The sequence below is a fragment of the Periplaneta americana genome, chromosome 12, assembly GCF_040183065.1.
Source record: "Periplaneta americana isolate PAMFEO1 chromosome 12, P.americana_PAMFEO1_priV1, whole genome shotgun sequence".
NCBI classification, from domain to species: Eukaryota; Metazoa; Arthropoda; class Insecta; order Blattodea; family Blattidae; genus Periplaneta; species Periplaneta americana.
The window spans coordinates 34,770,184-34,790,246 of NC_091128.1; the positions used below are offsets into that span (position 1 = coordinate 34,770,184).

General features: G+C 35.6%; 1 protein-coding gene across 3 annotated transcripts; it reads right to left on the bottom strand.

The window, feature by feature from the left end:
• Nucleotides 1-275: 275 nt before the first annotated feature.
• On the bottom strand, nucleotides 276-20,035 carry LOC138710232 (zinc finger protein OZF-like). 3 transcript variants are annotated; one of them, XM_069840910.1, is made up of 6 exons: nucleotides 19,798-20,006; nucleotides 17,774-17,848; nucleotides 14,012-14,109; nucleotides 10,430-10,528; nucleotides 7,583-7,665; nucleotides 276-1,301 (listed from the first exon to the last, which is right to left on the bottom strand). In XM_069840910.1, exons 2-6 carry the CDS (start codon nucleotides 17,832-17,834, stop codon nucleotides 377-379), a joined length of 1,266 nt encoding a protein of 421 aa, XP_069697011.1. In that variant the 5' UTR covers nucleotides 17,835-17,848; nucleotides 19,798-20,006; the 3' UTR covers nucleotides 276-376. The 3 variants fall into 3 exon arrangements, with proteins under 3 accessions (XP_069697011.1, XP_069697012.1, XP_069697013.1); XM_069840912.1 differs by lacking the exon at nucleotides 276-1,301 and adding an exon at nucleotides 7,319-7,455 and having other exon boundaries at nucleotides 19,798-20,035; XM_069840911.1 differs by lacking the exons at nucleotides 17,774-17,848; nucleotides 19,798-20,006 and having other exon boundaries at nucleotides 14,012-17,750.
• Nucleotides 20,036-20,063: the final 28 nt, after the last annotated feature.

The window sequence follows — 20,063 nt, forward strand, 5'->3', positions numbered from 1 at the left end:
GAAAAAAAATGTACTAGAATGACTCAAGTTTCACCTGTCACTCCTTAAAAACGGAAGTTTTTTTTACAACCGGAAATTTGCGTGACACTAAGAACAGTTAAAATGATAAAATGCAATTAATAATAATGCATACGTAAAGACGGACGTGGTGAAAGAAAAAGATGAGACTGCGGTATGATATAATGGGGTGAAATGTGGTTACCATTAAGAATAAAAAGTAATAAGAATGTGAATGTAACCAGGTAGCCTATATGCTGCCTGAAACACTTAAGAAGTTCTCAAAAGTGAATAATTTTTAATATAATTCTAAGGAAAACTCCAATCTTTGTTCGCCTAGAAGTCTTAAAATTGTGAAATAATTTCCTACTCTACCGATCTATCGTCTGTGCACACGTACGTGGCTAATCAGCTGCCCTTTTCTCGAAAACGTCTTATCACAGACATTGCATTTAAATGGTTTCTCGCCAGAATGTGTACGTGCATGCATTCTACGAGCACTCGACTGAATGAAACATTTCCCACAAACATTGCATTTGTATGGCTTCTCGCCTGAATGCGTACGTGTATGTACTTTAAGATCACACGATTGTACAAAACATTTCCCGCAAACATCACACTTGTATGGTTTCTCGCCTGAATGAGAACGTAAATGAACTTTCAGGGTCACCGCCTGTACAAAACATTTCCCACAAATATCGCATTTGAATAGTTTCTCGCCAGAATGCGTACGCATATGAACTCTGAGATCACCAGACTTTACAAAACATTTCCCACAATCATCGCATTTGAAGGGTTTCACGCCAGAATGCGTACGCGAGTGTACTGTGAGATCACCCGAGTGGAGAAAACGTTTCTCACAAACATCGCATTTGAACGGCCTCTCACCTGAATGTGTACGAGAATGCACAGACAGTGCACAAGACTGTACAAAACATTTCCCACACATATCGCATCTGAATGGCTTCTCGCCTGTATGAGTACGTATATGGCACTGGAGATGACCTACTTGAGCAAAATATCTTCCACATATATCACATTTATATCTCTTTTCGCCGGTATGTATACGCAAATGCACTTTGTGGCTCTGAGAAGTCCGTAAGAACTTGCCACAAATATTACACATAAAGGAACTCTCCGTTTGACTGTCTGCCTGTGACTCCAAATTCGTCCTTCTTCCAAGGAACTGATCGTAAACGTTGGGTTCACGTGAATTTTGTCTGACAGGCTTCTCTGAGAAGACACAGTTATCAGATCTAGGCCACTTCACTGGTGGCATTTCATTCCCCTCAATGTTCGAAGAGCTGTAATCAAAAGATTCCATCAGTGAACGTTACGACCATCACTACAACAAAGGCAATCAACATCGTCTCTAAAGATGTGCACTGTAATAAAATGCTAAACTATGGCAAATGTGAGGAGTTTGCATAGAAGAGCTGGTTAAGGAATATTGGATAGTTTTGATGTCAGAAGTCAGACCTATCGAGCAAGGGCTCAGAAAGGCAAATGCCAGATTAGAAATTTACATACCATGACTAATCTCCGCCTTAATCACCAATATCACAAAGATTAATTAAAATTTAAAGATCAGTTAACACAAGTTATCTATAACACACGACAATAAGAACAGGAACTCAACAAGAGTAAAAGGGGCCTACTGGTATGCACACAGATCCTAACACAGATGTTAACGCTTGTCTAAAAAAACTTCACAAACGAAAAGAAGTCAGATCAGCAGTTTAAAGTTAAATACAGACAATGGGAAGCAATTAGAGGACCCGCATGAAGACGAGATTGTTCTGAAACTCAAATATGTGAAGCAGGCCTTGAAAATTGCACTTGTGAATACTACGAACGTACTAGAAAGGATGAAAAACGTTAATTAATAACTGCTTGTGTTGGAATCTTCATGCATGGTTAATCAAACGGCTAGGAAATCGGATATCCATATTGCTAAACAGAGAACAGAGAGCAAATTTTGTTGAACATGCGTAATCTGTAGCTGAATAGATAGATGGCACCAAATAGTGAATCATGATACCTAAAGTAATGTCATCTTCTGGTCATTGAATGGTAGTCTGTATAATTGAATGGTAGTCTGTATAGCTCAATTGAAGAATTGTATATGCTGTAAATTGTATAGTAGTCTGTATAGCTCTACTGATGAATTATTTATGATTATAAATTGAATTAATCTACTTGATATTAATTGTACAAATTTGTATAGCTTAATGAAAGTATGCTTGTAAATTGAATTAATCTGCTTACTTTGTATTGTATTATATTGTGACAGCGACGTGAGATTCGAACTCACGACCAGCGTCCCGCAAGAGAGCAGATCGCGCGCGGGTCGACACGAGCTCCACGGAGCACTGAGGGACGGCGCGCGGCGGAGAGAAGAGAGGGGAAAGGGCCTACGCGGCGAGGGAGTTTGCGCGCGCCTCTGGTGCTGGCAGAGAGGAGAGGGATCTGGATTGTTCTCTGGAGTGCTATCTCTGGACACGCGTGGAACTTTCCAGGCTACGTCGCTGTGGTTATAAAAGAAGAAACTCGAGCGAACTTGAGCAGTTTTCAGTTTATTCAGCCATTCAGTGCGTAAGCCAGAGCCAGCAAGCCAGTCTTGTGTACCGGAGTTCGACTCGAGTGTGCGTCCGCAACTGTGTCAGCATCCGAAGGCCTGAGTTCGAGTGCAGTGGACCGCAGTTGGAGGGACCGGAGTTCGAGTGCAGTGGACCGCAGTTGGAGGGACCTGAGTTCGAGTACAGTGGACTGTCTCTGAAGGTCTGTGGTTCGAGATACTTTGAACTCGAGTGACTGAGCTAGAAGAACTGTGAACTGAGAACTGACAGTTCTGATTTGTAAATAGTGCTTTGTAAATATTAGCTAAGATTAACAGTTCATTGTTGTTCGTAATAGTCCAAGTAAATTGTCATTGTCGTTTGTGGAGTGCAATAACGAACGCTGTGTTGCTGTGCAGAGAGCAAATCCCATTGTTGAGAGCGTTTAAAGTGAATTGTAGAAAGGAATTATTGTTGCTTTAAATAAAAGTTACATTGTTGTCTAGTAATAAAACGTCACAATATGTTTGTATAGTTTTGGCCGATGAATTGTATATGCCTTAAATTGAATAGTAATCTGTATAGACCTAGCTCTAGTGATAAATTGTTTGTGTTTGTAATTTGAAGTAGTTTGCATGATATGTATTATCAATTTCTGTATATCACAACTGATTGAATTGTTTATGCCTTGAATTGAATTAACTTAGTTGTTTTGTACTATACATATAGGTCAACTGATGAATCATCGTTTGCGTTTGTAAATTTAATAATCTGATTGGCTATGTATTGTATATTTTTAGTAGAGCCATCGATGTAGCTCAGTCGGCAGATTCGCTGGGCAGCTGATCCGGAGCTGCGTTCAGGCTTGGGTTGGATCCCCCTTTGGTCTCAATGAATGGTTTCATCTGAAGTTTTCCCCAGCCGTGGGACTGAAGCCATATGGTCTATGGCAAGTCCTCGGCATCACTTCATTTGCCCCTTTGATTTGATTACCTGGTTGGGTTTTTCCGAGGTTTTCCCCAACCAAAAGGCAAATGCCGGGCAATCTTTTGGCTAATCCTCGGACCTCACCTCATCATTGTAGAAAATTACTACATTGTAAAACTGTAAAAATGATAAAATATTGTAAAAATTGTAATTGTAATATTGTAAAATTTTGACTTGTTCCACATCTTAAAGCTTTATTGCTCATGTAAGATCTATGGAAGATAATAAATGAATGAATGAATTAAACATGATTCTGCAGGGATGTAGTACCATTACATGCATTGATCAGAGGAAGCTAAAGAAGTCCCGGGGGGGGGGGGGCAGAGGAGTCTGGCTCTTTCGGACCTCGCTTTTATATTTTTTGTTTTAGTAGGTTATTTTACGACGCTTTATCAACAGCTCAGGTTATTTAGCGTCTGAATGAGATGAAGGTGATAATGCCGGTGAAATGAGTCCGGGGTCCAACACCGAAAGTTACCCAGCATTTGCTCATATTGGGTTGAGGGAAAACCCCAGAAAAAACCTCAACCAGGTAACTTGCCCCGACCGGGAATCGAACCCGGGCCACCTAGTTTCGCGGCTAGACGCGCTAACCGTTACTCCACAGGTGTGGACCTGGCTTTTATAGACGGTACAAAATAGCGAATTACGATACTTAGAGGAATGAGGTCCTGAGGACTTCTTTAATCATCCCATAATAAGGTTGTGATGTAAACTTGGGCCCTTCTCAACAAGGAAGAAAAAAACCTTTGCTCCACTGGCATTCCACCAGTGTTTCACCATAGGGGTGCTGTAGACCAACCACCTCTATGGCGAACCAAGGGCAGTGCTCTGTGGCAAAGCATTTACACCTAGTGAGTGCTCCTCCCGGAGTGGGACACTGGGTGAACAGCACCAGACTTAAAAACCCAACATTCATGAAAAGGAAAATATACTGTTCTCAAAAGTCACTAAAATGATATCATTGCCGAACATATTACATTGCAGCATCATTTTTCAGGTATACTTAATTATCTTACGGTCTTACTAATAAAAACTCTATATCACACGTTTAACTGTCTTATACTTATAGTCAGTAGCTCGTTTATACGTCGTGTGTAAATTCCTTACTAATAATCACTACATACATCGTGTATAACAGTATGACTGTTACACAGCTACGTCGTAGTTTCGTCATTACTTCGTTACGAAAGATAATAGAATATCAGAGGTTCTCTATTGCATCTGGTAGAGGACTTTTGAGTGGCGTGTTGAATATCGATCGTACAACTGGCTCTAATCGATTACTACACTACATTTTGGTCAAAGAGTACAAGCTACAGCAATATTATTGTAATAATTCTATGATCTTTGGTTTGTTCTTCTGTGGTTACAATGTAACCATCATCATAAAATGACAGTCGATACGAACAGCTGTTAGAGGGGCGGCCATTTTTTTGCTATATACAACGCTTAAACAAGGGATTTCGTGTATATAAGTACTGCAAATAATTCCCATTGTATAGTTACAGACTGTTTATACATCCATCGCTTATGCAGGGTTTCTTAGTAAAGTTTTCTGTCTCAACTCTGCATAAGTCTCGTATAAAAACTATACACGGTTTATTAGTAAGACTGTTCCTCTTCAATTACCGGGCTCAATATACTTCCAAAAAAACTGATAACTGAGTACCTCCGTGGAATTAGCTTGAATGTAACACTTGGGCAACATGTTACATCCAACCTTTTTTCACGGAGGTACTCAATTGGTGACATAACAAAAATCCTTATTCAAGTGATGACACAGAATATGTGAAATCGCTGCTTCAACTTACGATGTCAGTCAATCTAGTGAATATGGAATAGTTTAGGCATATAAGAAGCATCGTTTCAAAACGTAATCGTAAATCAGTTTAATGGGGATTTCTACTTTGAGTATTAATTATGAACACGGTTATTGTGTGTTGTAAATCGCGTTTTTATCCTAACTAAATCGAGCAACAATTGAGGGCTCAGTGCAAAATGTGTACAGTCAAGCTAGCTTGGTTGTATTATACTGTCAAACATTCATTTTCACGAATAAGAAAGAATCCTCAACTGTTCTTCACATACACTTTAATACCAGCTATATTTATAATTAAAAATCCCTGTTGAACTTGTACTTTCAGCTCTACGAAGTGTGTTCAGCCTTTTTCTTCAATTGTTCGAGGGTAGTATAAAGTGCTCAGCTATTGCAGCTTAAATTATTTCCGAATTGTTTTTAAAACAAGGTGGATAGTGTGGAAGTTCGAGAACATTCAAGGATGCAGCAGAAGGTCAAAACGAAAAGAAGAGGATCAGAAAACTAGTCTGTAACAAGAGTAAATTGCAGAAAGAATTCTGACATCAATGATGTCTGTGTCATCTTCCAAATGATACCACCCCAAAAACTGAGATAAACTGAACTCAGTGGCGATAAATATCAAGTAGGGGTACATATTCCATTACGTTCCAATCTTTTCGAGCTCTTTTTGGCATTGATGCCAGAAGACTAAGAAGCAGCACAGCCTTACTAGTTGCTGGTAAATTTACACTAAATGAAGGGTAGGTGACTGTATAGCCAAACAGTATGCTGAGGAAGAAATCTGTATATGCTTCACATCCAGATTAAAGGATAGAGAAAGTCATATCTCCAGGAACAAAAGTTACAATCGCGCACCGCTCAACAATGTGCAGTGTACCACCAGAAGACATAAGAACATCATAGTTTGTGGGCAGGGTCACAGTCTCTTTTTATATATTTTCTTTTCTAGAATGCCAAAGGCCCTGTCTGCCAGCATGTAGGAGTATCCTCTTATAGGTGAGAACCATTCATACTCAATATTGTTCGTTAAGCAAAATTTATACAGCATGAATAACATGGCATAGTTATTATTTTGCCCTGTGCAAGAGTCAGAACAGACTTAGCTTCTTCAAATTACCACTTTTTTATAATGGTTGAGGAAATGGTTAAGACAAGAGAGAATTTCTTTGCTTCCTCGTCCATACTTGCTTTCAACTCACCTCTAGAAATGTACAGATTGAAGGTTAAGTGAATCTGTTTCATTGTTTATGACGACTGCAAACATATAGTACCAGATTTGCCTAGAACAGTATGCTTGACCAATTGGAGTTTCTGGAAGAGATTGATTTTGCATCAGATCAAAATTCAGTGTCAAGGAACCTTCTGGTCATAGGTACGGCTCTTGGAAAAATCTTTTTGACCTTGCCTTGTACAAATTGAAATCAACAAGTAGTTTCTCTCTGTTTCTCTTCTCTGTAATTGAGTCAGACTTAATTTGGGTCTTTTTGGGAATTTTGACATGAAAATTCTACTAGTCTCCACAAGTAAAACATTATTCCTGTTAAATAAGATTTTAGTATGTTTTGGAAATAAACAAAAGAGTTCTCGCCCATTTTAGCCTCTTTTGGAAATAAACTCTGACTTTAAATACTATTTTCATGGGTAAAAGTATGTTTTTGAAACAAATAAATATTAAGAATTAAATCTAGAACCCATGGGGATCAAAATGGTGTGCTTAACTCAAATTTGAAAACATTGTTGTTTAGCAGGTTTTGGAAGCAATCTTCATCCTGTACTACAATTATCTCACAGTGCAAATTCAAAGTCAGTGAAAAGCTCCTCAAGCGCACTTCTAACAAAAATATGTGCTCTGAAACATACATAATACTCATACTACGCGATTTAAATTGCAATTTTATTATCTTCTCAAGAATAAGAAGGGTTTAACTGACAGAACAAGGGAAAGTAAGAATGTATTTATAAGACATTAGCCACCAGCTGAATCCCAATCAAAGTTTATTCGCTAACATGCATTATGTACTCTGCAGTTGTAAAACATGTCTCTTCCATCACTAGCACTATCACAGCCATCTATATAGCAGGGCTCAATGACTGTAGAAGAGAACAAACATTTTTTTCTTTATGAGTCATAGCAACATATAATAATTAATTCCCTAGGTCATTCTCACTTTAACCAAGAAAATGAAGCACAAACAAAACACATGCACACTACACTCACCTTTGAGTTAACACTTCAGATTCAATGGTTACTATCTCCACAGTGTTCTCCTGCTTTACTCTAACCATGCCAAATGTCTCCTCCTGGGGGAAAAAAAAAGGAAAAATCTGATGAAGGCAGATATAAGAGCTCTGAATGATTTAAATACAATGTTCATTGTTTCAACATAAGGTATTTTTATTTCCACAATGTGTTCATTTAGCTACAAAGTACTCAATATCTGTATGCTCTGAGTAACTGAATTTGATGTTCTCGAAAAAAAAAATATATGCTACATCATTCTTATTTAAAATATGGTAGAAGAAGATCACATAGCCTACAAAAGTCACCTAAAGCAGAAGTTGGACGAGAGGAACTTGCAAAGAGTAAATGCAATACTCTCAAAAAGTAGACTGTACATTATATGGCATCTTGCATTTGGCGACAGTCCAAAGTTCTTAGAGCAACATTTTTAAACATAATGATCCACAACAGCCTGTACATCAGATCACGTTTTTTCAGATTTCACCAACTTTATTAAGTTTTGTCTACAAACAATTCTTACAAATCTAGTTCCCTTTCACATGACATGGACCGAAAATATATTACTACTATATGGCTGCTTCTCTCAGGAGATATACAGAATGTTTAAAAAAAAAAAGGTAATCGAAATTGAGATTATATTTTTTTACAATATAAGGTAACTTATGGTCTGTGCTTTTATTTATTTATGTTTCAGAGTTGAGTTGAGTTGAGTTGAGTTGAGTTGAGGGCGTGAGTGAATGAGTGTGACAGCCGACATGCCACAGTATGCTGTCCTGGAACGTGCATGGTGCTTGCAACATTATTTCCGGACAGGATGGAATGATGGGCCTTTCCTGACATTCATTGCAACCGCCTTCCAGAACAATTTCCAGAGACCTGCACCACCAAAGAAGACTATCCTTTCTTGGTAGAAATGTTCCAGCAAACAGGGTCTGTGATGAATCATAATGAAGGACATTCAGGAAGACCCTGCATCACCAGAAGCAATGGGAATGTAGGTTCTGTGATGAAGAAAGTTCTGCAGTTACTGAAGAAGAGTTTTCGGCGCATATCAAAGGAATTTCAATTCCAACCCCTAGATGTGTGGCGCATGGGCAAGTAACTTGATACCGGATCCAGGTGTTGCATGAATTAAGGCTCACAGATTATCGCACCTGCTTGCAGTATTGTGCCTGTGCACTGGCCTGCCTCTACTAGGATGAACACAGCATTGACAATTGGTGATGGTAGTCAGATGAGTGCCATGTGCTCCTGAGTTGCAATGTTAACAAGCAGAACATCAGATTACTTGGATGGGAGAAGCTTGACGGTCAGTAATTTCAAGTCATGGTGTCATCGGCCCATATTTAATTGAAAATGATAATGGTGAGACTATCACTGTCAATGCTGCTGCATACCGGCAGGTCCTTATCCGCTTCAGACTTTTTGTGAGTTCTGAGATTTGGGTTCTGAGCAGGTCTTTCAGCAAAGCAGAGCCACACCATAATAGGCCATGGTAATCTACCATTCCTCCAGGAACTCTTTCCAAATAGGGTCGTCTCCAGGGGACCTGTCTTTCTCCATCCCCGAGAAGCCCAGACCTCACAATAGTGATGTGTTTCTGTGGGGCATGTTAAAGGAACAGTGTTTTCATCTGGTACCACATACTCTTGACGACCTGAAGGCAAACACTGACTCTGTGATATTGAACATAACTCCAGATCAGTGTGTTGACATGTTTACACACATCATTGACTGCGTGCAGTACAGATGGCATGTGGAGTATAGACCAGACAAAAGTTTTGGTTACCTTTTTTTTTTTTTTTTTTTTTTAAACACACCGTATTAATTAATTTCTTCGAGACATACGGGCCTGGAGATATTTTGGACAGTTCGGAATATTAACAAATTTCGTCTCTATTTCTAAAAGGAATTGCAATCGGTGGAAATGTTTTGTGTTTTGGGGCAGTATTTTAGTCTTGATAGGAATACTAAAGTGAGAAGTATGGTACTACTACATTACAGAAGTTACAAGAGGTAAAGAAGGAATATTTTTAATATGTTTTAAAGGGAGAGTGTACTTCCATATCTTACAATGTTAAATTCCTCACTTTTGGGTGCACTTTTCTCAGAAGTTATAAAAGATACAAATGTAGAGAAAATAGGGCATATGTAACATACCTTTATGTATATAACCGGTTAAATAAATTTAAAATTGGCAAAAAGCGGTTGGCAAAAAAAAAAAAATTATTTTCATTGATAACATTTTTTTGCATTAAGAATTACTACAAATAATTTTTTGTTTTTGCTGAAGATAGAAATAATCTTAATTTTTTTAACTCACTGTGTAACATGTCACCACATTGATATTGTATATTAATTTCAGCCTTCTGGATATAATACTCTCCGAGAAAAGTGCACCAATGTCACAAAAATAAGAAAGTGCAGAAAAATAGTGTCAAAGTTTCCATATCATGTAATGTTAAATTCCTCAATTTTGGGAGCACTTTTCTCAGAGGTCTTAAAAAGTACAAATGTAGGCTAAATAGGGCATGGATTAATACATAAAGAAACATAAGTTGCTAAATAGTTTAGAAGAAAATCTATGTGAGACAACTTCCAGAGCTGGAATCAAGGTACACGAGATAACTCGGGATAATAATTCAGGTATGAATTTATGTCTATTTTATAGTGATATTTTTGGTATGTAAGAAAATTAGTGATGTACAGTGACTCTGTAATATGAAATGATTTCTGAACGAAAATAAAAAAAAAAGTATGATTTCTTTTTTCACAAAACTGGTAAAATATATAGTAAGGGAACAGTTTAATAAACTCACTCACCTCTGGTTCACACTTCAACACAGGAAATGAAGTTTCTTCAATTTTGACTTCCCATTTGAAGTCACAGCTGGAGTCCTTGCTGCCCAATGATGTTCCTTCCTGTCGAATACACAGATAAAATAAATTTCTAGTTAATTACGGTACTTTTTATTAAAAGATCAGCTCACTCGTTGCAGCTTTTAAATCTGGTTTTCTATGCTGATACTTTGCTGCTACTGTTTTCCCACATAAGTAACACAAAGAAGGAAGCAAGTAACATAAGATTCAATCTGCAATGTTGGGTTCAACTTTATGCTAGAGCAAACAGCAGTCTACAGTAGACATATTATATATCTCTACTTGTAATTATTAATCTGATGCTATCTTACAGCAGGGAATCAAAGCTGTCACAAGGAAAGAACATACTTCTGACAGTTCCATAAAGTTTATTTGTTATCTTCTTTCTATCCACTGCTTGTTATGGACAACAAATAGAAAATGAATTTGCCACTCGATTTTCCAATGTCACAAGGCATATGAGGACGATGTTGCCACAAAAATCTTTAGTTCAGCTGTCATCGTAATGTAAACACTTACTTCCAAACTTAACTGTAATGCCAACCTACTGTCTCTCTCTAGTGGAAGGGAGAGGGAAAGCTGCAAATTGCAACAACGCACTCTGGTCCTAACCTTGCAAGTGCTTCATTAAACTGCCAGGTATCATTTCTTTTTCTGTGGACTATTATGTTCTCTATCCTGTGCTTATGTAGTAGAATACACACTAGACAAAAATTTCCTTTATAGTATACGCATGAAGGGATATACATGTAATTGACACAAGTCTTGTCGCTCGTTATAGACGAGGTGTGAGTAAAGATATGCGAGACATAATTGAATGTATTAATAAAACAATTTAATAGTGTCAGTCCACAAATAACTAATTCCTTATTTACAAAGAAGAAATCAAAACCAAAAAAATTAACTTGTTATAAATATCAGCAAATCTATCACATTACTCACAACTGAAAGACACAAGACAAGTATTTTAAATTTGTCAGTGTACTCAATTGCATGAGCTTAAAATATATGCACTACATGCAGCCAACTTCTGTACTGGCATTCTAAACTCGAATACACAATCCCTGAGTATCGATCCACGCAGCTCAAGCAGTGTTGCTAAGATTAAACAAATGAAGCAGAACAATATGCGCAATTTCCTCACCCAAGATCATCTGAATCTTTTAAATCAGTTACAATTCTTTACTTTCGTTGTCAGGTGCTTAAATTAGCACATTTTTTGGTTACTTTCGTTACAAGTAAATACTCAGAAAACTTTTTTTTACCATTATCAGATTTTGGATGGCCACAGTGCTACATGGCCATTCGATGGAACTGCCCTACTGCTCATTAGTGCAGTAATTTTTAATATAGCCTACTCTTCAAAGGACAAAACTTGATTTAGGATCCATTATGACATGATCAATAATATCATTGCTTGGATCACAAGATTAGACAAACAGAGACATTAAAATATCAGAGAGAAACTAAAAACCTACAATACTGTAAACAAAATTCAGAACTACCGAAAGAATTGGAAACAACATTTAAATAGAATGTCAACTTCCAGAATCCCACAGCAGGCACTGATATATCGTCCAACTGGTAAACAAATAAGAGGAAGGGGTGCACTTCCATATAGGGGCAGCGGCAAATTGGAATTTTGGTATTTTTTACTGATATAATATGAAACTTCCAGAATGCGACTCACTGTTTTAAGCACAACCACATCAGACCAGAGTAATTTACTATGTAAAAATACAGCATGTAGCTTGACAAGGAACATATGCACCTTTTGGTTTAATTTGCATAACAAGTCAGTAATTAATATAAGGTTTAGGTAGCTCACCACTGGCGACCTATGGCCTACCTGGCGATGTCAGGAAATAATCTAGGTTGTTAAGATCTACATAATGCCTCAGTAGCCAGGTTGGGTTTGCTTTTTCTGTCTGTATATAGTTTGGTGGGAAACTCAATATTTACTGTTTATAGTATTTTGACTCTTAAAGATTTTTTAACAGATGTGCTTCTATGTAAGTAAAGAACAACTTAACTGGCTAGCACCTTTTATTTTACACTTAATGAGCTACACAACCGTTTCATTTAACATCTCACTCACCCACTTCTTTTTTCGTCATTCATTAAATAGTGACAGCTCCTTAGAATATCGACATCGCGATTTTCCTAGTATAGCTCTTTGGCTTGCTTGTTCTACTTCTACCGATATTTCATTAGGAATTTCAATGTAATCCATTTTTAGAAATTAATCTCAGTTAAAACCATTTGTAGTAAACACTTTTGTTTTATTTTCCTATCATAGTAACTGATTATGACGTCTTCCCTATCATAGTAACTGATTAAGAAGTTTCTCTATTGTTACTTTATTAATGGTTCACTGAACTTGTAAACATTTATAAGGTTAAGTACTCTTTGTCCCTTGTGGCAGCTCACGAATAGTGAGAAGATTTCTAAATGTAATCAAACCACAGAACAACAAAATAATAGAGGTGCAGGGCGAATGTTACGACAGGGAAGCAGAGAACAAATGGTGTGCTCCTGGTGGTCTGGCTGTGAAGCTTAACATTTGAAAATTTGAGCAAGATATTGGTGGTTTTGTTGATCAAATTATAAAGATTGTTAAAGATGAATGTTATTATTTTTGTCTGTTTATCTTATTTAATTAAGATCATAAGTAAAAATCTCAACAGAAAAAGTATAAATAAAATATTAATTGTTCTGGTGAAATGTTCACTTATTTTCTTAATTAAATAACATAAACATACAAACGACTAATAAAATAGTCATCAGAATCTCGTCTCAAAAGAAATATGGAGGCTATTTTGTTGTTCTGTATGGCTTTCTGTTGCCTACGAGATATATCTCGTATACAACGGTGTTTCCCACTAGCATCCAATCAGAAAATTCCATTGAAATGTTTAGCGCTTCTGGTGATCAGGCAACAAAACAAGGGGCTGCACAGTCTTGCTACCAGGAACTCCTCTCTCAGTTTCATCCCCTGCTACAAACTCTCAATAATAATAATTCTAATAATAAATAATCTCAATAATTCTCATGTTCGTTGTAGTTTGTTGTAACTATCGTAAAATTAAGTTTATATTTATCTTATTCACAAGACCAACAGGAGAAAAATGTAAAAAAAGTATTTATATTATATTATCTCTATTTGATTGAAAACTCTAACCCTACTATATTTACGTAAAGTAGGGTTTGTATGTGGGGGGGGGGGAACAAATATAAATTCTCAAGTTCAGTTCGAACAACATGCAAAATTCAATTATTAATTCATTTTCTCTTAAGATATACAATTCAAAATACCGTAAAATATTTTACAATACACGACTGTTATAACTACTCAATATGCTCACATGGATAACAGTCTTGTAACATAAATAACTAAAATACATTTCCGATATTAAGCGAGTAAAATTTGTAACTACTGTACTAAATAATGCAGCAGTGTAAGTTTCTGGATTCAAATAGTAATTATTAATATTACAGGAAAGAAGTGCGAAAAAATGATCTTACATCTGGTGAAGGATTTGCCAGTTCTGCAACTGCATCATCACAGGACCGTACTGCCAAAGGCTCGACCTCGGGTTCCATCTTGATAACATCCATTACAACTGAAAGGACAGTGTAAGAAAATGATCTTTTTGCAGTTTATGGGCTGTTAACTTGAATAGAAATATACATGTAATACAGAAGAGTTCATTGCAATTTGTATGTAAATTATATTTGAATTATGGTAATCGCAATTGTCAAATGCAATAATTGACTACAAATCGTTGCTTACAAGATTATACAAGCTGGTGGATAGTGCTTGAAATACGGGTCTAAAGTAGTTCCCGTGGAATGAAATTGATATTTGGGACATTTAAAGGACTCACCATTGTTTATTAAATCCTTCATACAATATTTTATGGTCAACATAAATAATTTCAAAATTTCTACGTCTCAATTATATTAAAATGAATGACTGTCATTCTTAATATTAAAAGATATCACATATTATAAACTAAGGTACTACCTTCCTGTTGTTCAATTCATACAACGAAAATAATGAAAGAAACTTAATACATTTTACATGAACACTGTAGTCTACCCTTTTGATGTATTACTATTATTATTATTATTATTATTATTATTATTATTATTACTACTATTATTATTAAGTTCCAGTTCAATTTCCCTGACTTCATAATTTAATCATTTGTAAGTGGGCCTAACTTTTCCCTCTTTTTTAAAAATATATTGATGTTGAAGTGTTATGACTTTTACTTATGCAAACTGCAGTCACAATACATGATTAGTACAATTGTGCGATTTTTCTTGCACACCTTGCATTGGTGAAATAAATATCCAATAGGCCTGCTGATTAACCTGTAGTGGAGAGTAACAGCAAATGTTATGATATTTTAGTGTGTGTAGGCTAAACAATTTTTAAATTAGGAGTTAGAATTAAATTAATTAGGAAGTTAGTATGCAATATATGTGATTAGAAATGGCTAGATTGTATCTTTGGTACATCTGACATGGTGGACAACTGCTCAGAGAATAGGCCTAGGCCTATTTCTTGATTTTCCAATATTGATTCTTTATTGATAAAAATAACTGAGATCCCTTTGATTTCTTTCTTTGCACAGGCAAATTAGGATGATACTGTTACAAACATACATTGTGAAACATGCAGCACAAAATTTGGACGAAGTTGATTAAAATAAGACTTTTCTTAGTTACGTTTCCCTTTTACATGATTCTTTATGGACTTGTATGCTTGCTGACTGAACACTGATGTTTCTCAGATAAAAATCATAGATTATTTGTTTTGTTTCTTCAGTGATCCTGAGCTTGCTGTATGTAGTGTCATGTTCATCACAAATAAACATGTCGCATCAGTAATTGTTTTTCAGAATTTAAACAATGTCAATTAAAATACGAAAAGCAGCATTAGATAGTCTCTGTTAGTGATACAATGAATCGGAAATATTATTTTACTATCTTCAAAATAATGCTCATAAACAAAACTAATGCATGATTTTTAGTGACGACATGACAGCTGACAGCCAAACAATAATCTAATTTAGAGTATCTAAGAAATGCGTGCGTGTTTTGAGATTTGTTTAGATATTATCTTATGAAAACACTGTCCTTCAATAATTAAGGGCTCCAGTCAGGTGATTCCTTAGGAATCTTGAAATAATCATGGGTAAACCAGCAATAAAAAATTTACTTGGTGTAAACAAAGAGAATCTGCATTAAGATGATGGCGAAAAATACAAATCTAAAAAATATATTTTTTACTGTTTATGATATTTTAATACTTTATTAAGGAACTGAAGTTGTTTATAACAGTAATTTTTCAGTTTCAAAAAATTTTACCCACAGGTTCATTTACTCATGGAATGCATGCTAAATCATTTAATCAATATTCATCTGATCTAATCTTCATCTTACGATGTTGGATGACGTATATACGTCCGTTGAGGTGACATATTAATGAATTCAAATACTATTATAGTCACAGCCTTTGGCGTGAGACGAACTCGATAGCTCTGTGGTAGAGCACCTGACCGGAGTACAGGAAGTCTCAGGAATCCCGCTCGAGGTTGTGAAATGTTTCTTTCATACCATGGCATGATTGTGACTATAATAGTATTTGAATTCATTCATCTGATCATCGCTCCCGGTAGCATAATTGGTATAGCGCTGGTCTTCTATGCTCGAGTTCGATCCCAGCTGAGATCGATGGCATTTAAGTGTGTTTAAATGCTACAGGCTTATGTCAGTAGATTTACTGGAATGTAAAACAATTCTTGCGGGACAAAATTCCAGCACATCGGCGATGCTGATATAACCTTTGCAGTTGTGAGCGTCATTAAATAAACCACAATTACAAATTTTTCATCTGATCAGATTCACATAGTAGTTAATAATACCATAATTAAGGAAGTAGAATGCACTGAAGTTTTAGGTATATGGATAGATTCCAGTCTAACATGACAAAAACATATACAACATCTGAGAAGCTGAGTTGCTTGTTATGCTTTTCGAGTCCTTGCGAAGATATCACCCATGAAACTTAATATCAGTCTATTTTGGATATTTGAAAGGCATGTTGGTCCGACAAGTTAACAAGTAAATGAAAATAAATATCAAAGGTCCTTCAATAACTGTCTATTTTTTAAAACCTAATGCATAATACAAAAGATTACATTAGGTTACTTACATAAAACACATGCGACTAGTGCTTTCGCTATTAAGATAGCATCTTCAGGTCTGGCTTGCACATTATTAAGCTTTCCACATAAAGACATAGATGGAAGAGTAACATAATGAAATATAATAAGGTACACGATGTGAGAGAATTACAATATTAAAATAACAGTGCAAAAAGGCAAAGTAAAAAATGATTGAAAACAGGAGAATATTTGTAATAATTCAAACCTCTATAAGGTCTAGACATTAAAATCATAAAAAGTATGCCTTGAGATAAAAGACTGCAAAACATATGTGTAGCTTATAAAATGTAACAAAGACAGTTAAAAGAGTAAAAAATTAAACATATTATTTGCATCAGTCATCATGACGTATGAAAAGGCAGCGCGTAGTGAAATCTGCAAAAATCAATAAGAAAAGTTTTAATAAAGGAACCTATGCGGATCAAAAAGATAATGTAACGATAAACCACTTACGAGATATTTGAAGTAGTAGGAAGAGGCGATGTTGTCTGGCCAGTTACGTGGTGGTGACTGGTGCAATGACATACAGTATAAAAGAAACACGTCATGACGCAAGTGGAGGGGGGGTACATGTTGCAGCGAGAAGAGTTCCCATTGGCCAATTTGAATAAAGGGTTATTAGAATTGGGTAATTGTTCATTAAGTAACGAAATGCTATTATTAAGCGATTTGGCTATGTAAAATTCTTCTGCAACTAAATTAATGTTTCCGTTATTGATAGGTTTTAAAATCTGTACAGCGTCAGACATTCTTTGAAGTTCACGATTATCCTCAATCAAATGGGATCCGAATTTAGATCTGTTACGATTATGACGGAATTCTGCTTTATGTTCTGAACATCTAGCCTTAAAGTTCCTTTGAGTTTGGCCATTAGGTTTTAAAAAATAGACAGTCATTGAAGGACTTTTGATATTTATTTTCATTTATTTTGGATATGTTCATTCAATATTATCATATGGCATTATTACTTGGGGATCTTCACCAAAAGTGACATAAGTTCTTATTCGGACTGAAAGTATAAACATTTTCAGAGAATTAAAAATCTTACCTGTAGGCCTACTCTGCGTATGTATATATATATATATATATATATATAGTGCTTTATTCATCAAAACAGAGATTCCTTTAAAACAAATTCAATCTATCATGAGTATAACACCAGAACATCCCAAAAGATACATTTGAATTACCACAGGTTTACCAGAAGTATTAACAGAATATCACATAGAGGCAGCAATTTATAAAATAAACTTCCACAAAAAGATCAAAGAACTTAACATAAAAAAAATATAAAAAAAAGCGGTAAAAACATTTTATTAACACATGCCATTTTGCAAAAAATGAATATTAAATTTAAAATTTTGGCAGTTAACGTTTTCTTCTTGATACTGCCCTTGATTTTATGTTCCAGGTCACCCAGAGTTGAAGACAAGACAGAGAAAATTAAAGAAAGAAGAGAGACTGGATTGAACAGTGGAGACTGAAGATCGAGCTTATCATATATATGAGCCATTCAGAGCAGAAGTAGTGTACATCAAGAATGGGTAATGAGGGTTGAAGCAAACATTCTGTAAAATACAGCACTAAGCAGCAAATAATATTCACTTTATTTAAACTATTAGTGGTCAGTGCATAGCAAGAACGACATATTAATTGCTACTTTGTGCTGTATTTTACAGAAGTTTTACTTTAAACCTCATTATCCAATTTTGACTTACACTGCTCCTGCTCTGAACGGCTCATATTTAAGGGGAGAGGACGGTGTTTTTTTTTAACTTTTTTCCTATTTGGTGTAAAATATTAATTTTTTGTATGTAGAGAGCTCATACCTGTAGAAACTCAACCAAAAATAAATATTTTGAAAAAAAAAAAAAATATTATTTGGGGGCCCAGATTTTTAAAAAATATACCCAATGTAGGATTTTACTAAAATCGATATAGGCCTATCTAAACTATTTTAAAGGTAGATTCATCCTGTTTTTTGTAATGCACGTGCGAAAGCATGCTCTACAAACTGTAACAGAAGTTTGATATTAGTCCCTACGTTTGTAAAATAAACAATTAAAATTTAATAACACTTTTCTAAATTCCTTTCTTGCAAACAAACGGACGTAGTTTTAAAATGAAATCAATTAACAAAATTCTGTTACAGAGAAAAGTTTCCTAATAGCCTAAAGAATGTGTGTTCTAAATTTCATGCATGTATCTTTAATAGTTCAGAAATTATATCCATTTTTGTCTGGCAATGTGGCAGAAAAATGAAGTTACCATAAACCAATAAAAGGGGGCGAGTGATTTAAAAATCCATAGCACAGGAAGTTTAAAAATGGCGTCTCAACATCCGATGAGGGCAGAAATACCAACGAAACGTTATGCAATGTATTCCACACATATATCAAAGAGTATATTAAAGAAAAAAACAATAGACTGTGACGGTACTATTTTGCATTGCCCGTAATGAGGCGATATTAGCGATCCTAGTGGTGAGCAACTATCTAATGTTTGCATATTTACTACGTATTGAGCTCCGAGACTGTATATACTAGACTGTGATATTATGCTATGCATTTCAAACATATCACAGAGCATTTTAAAGAATTTTTTTTTTAATTTACTCATTTTTCACCAAAAAAATACCATCCTCTCCCCTTAAGAATTTTTTTTTTTTGCATGTCATTTAGTATTAATTTCTTAAGCTTATTCAGAATTGAAAACTTAATTTGTATTATATTGTATGTTATGTCATTTTTCTTATGTACTGATGACGCCATGAATACTTGTAACTCTATCGGCTAGTAAAGATCTGATCTAATTAATTGCATCAGCTTTTCTCAAACGAACTAAGCGAATTAAATGAACCAATTGGCCTAAATGATTATATGCGTCAGTTTTTCTCACAAGAACTAAATGAACTAAACCGAACTAAAGAACTAAATGAACTAAACCGAACTAATTTTTAACTAATCTCACTATCGACCTAGTTCGCCGCGAACAAATCTGTCAACTGAACTGAATTTCCTATCACTACATTGAACAAACGGAGATACAGATACGGTACAACAAGACACATACACTGACACCAGCACAACCAACATGAAATGCATAGAATCTAAACTTCGAAAACGCGATAACTATACGTCTTATCACAACTGAAGCTCAACCCATCCATACTTGAAATACCGGTAACTGTACAGTTTCACACAGACTCAAAATCAAATTAAGAGGGGCCCTCTTGAATCAAATCAAGTAATTTCACAGTCTTCTTGATACACGGGATTTATCAGGACGACGATGTCTGTTCACTGTGATGCGAATTTTGCCATTTTATGGCTAAAGTT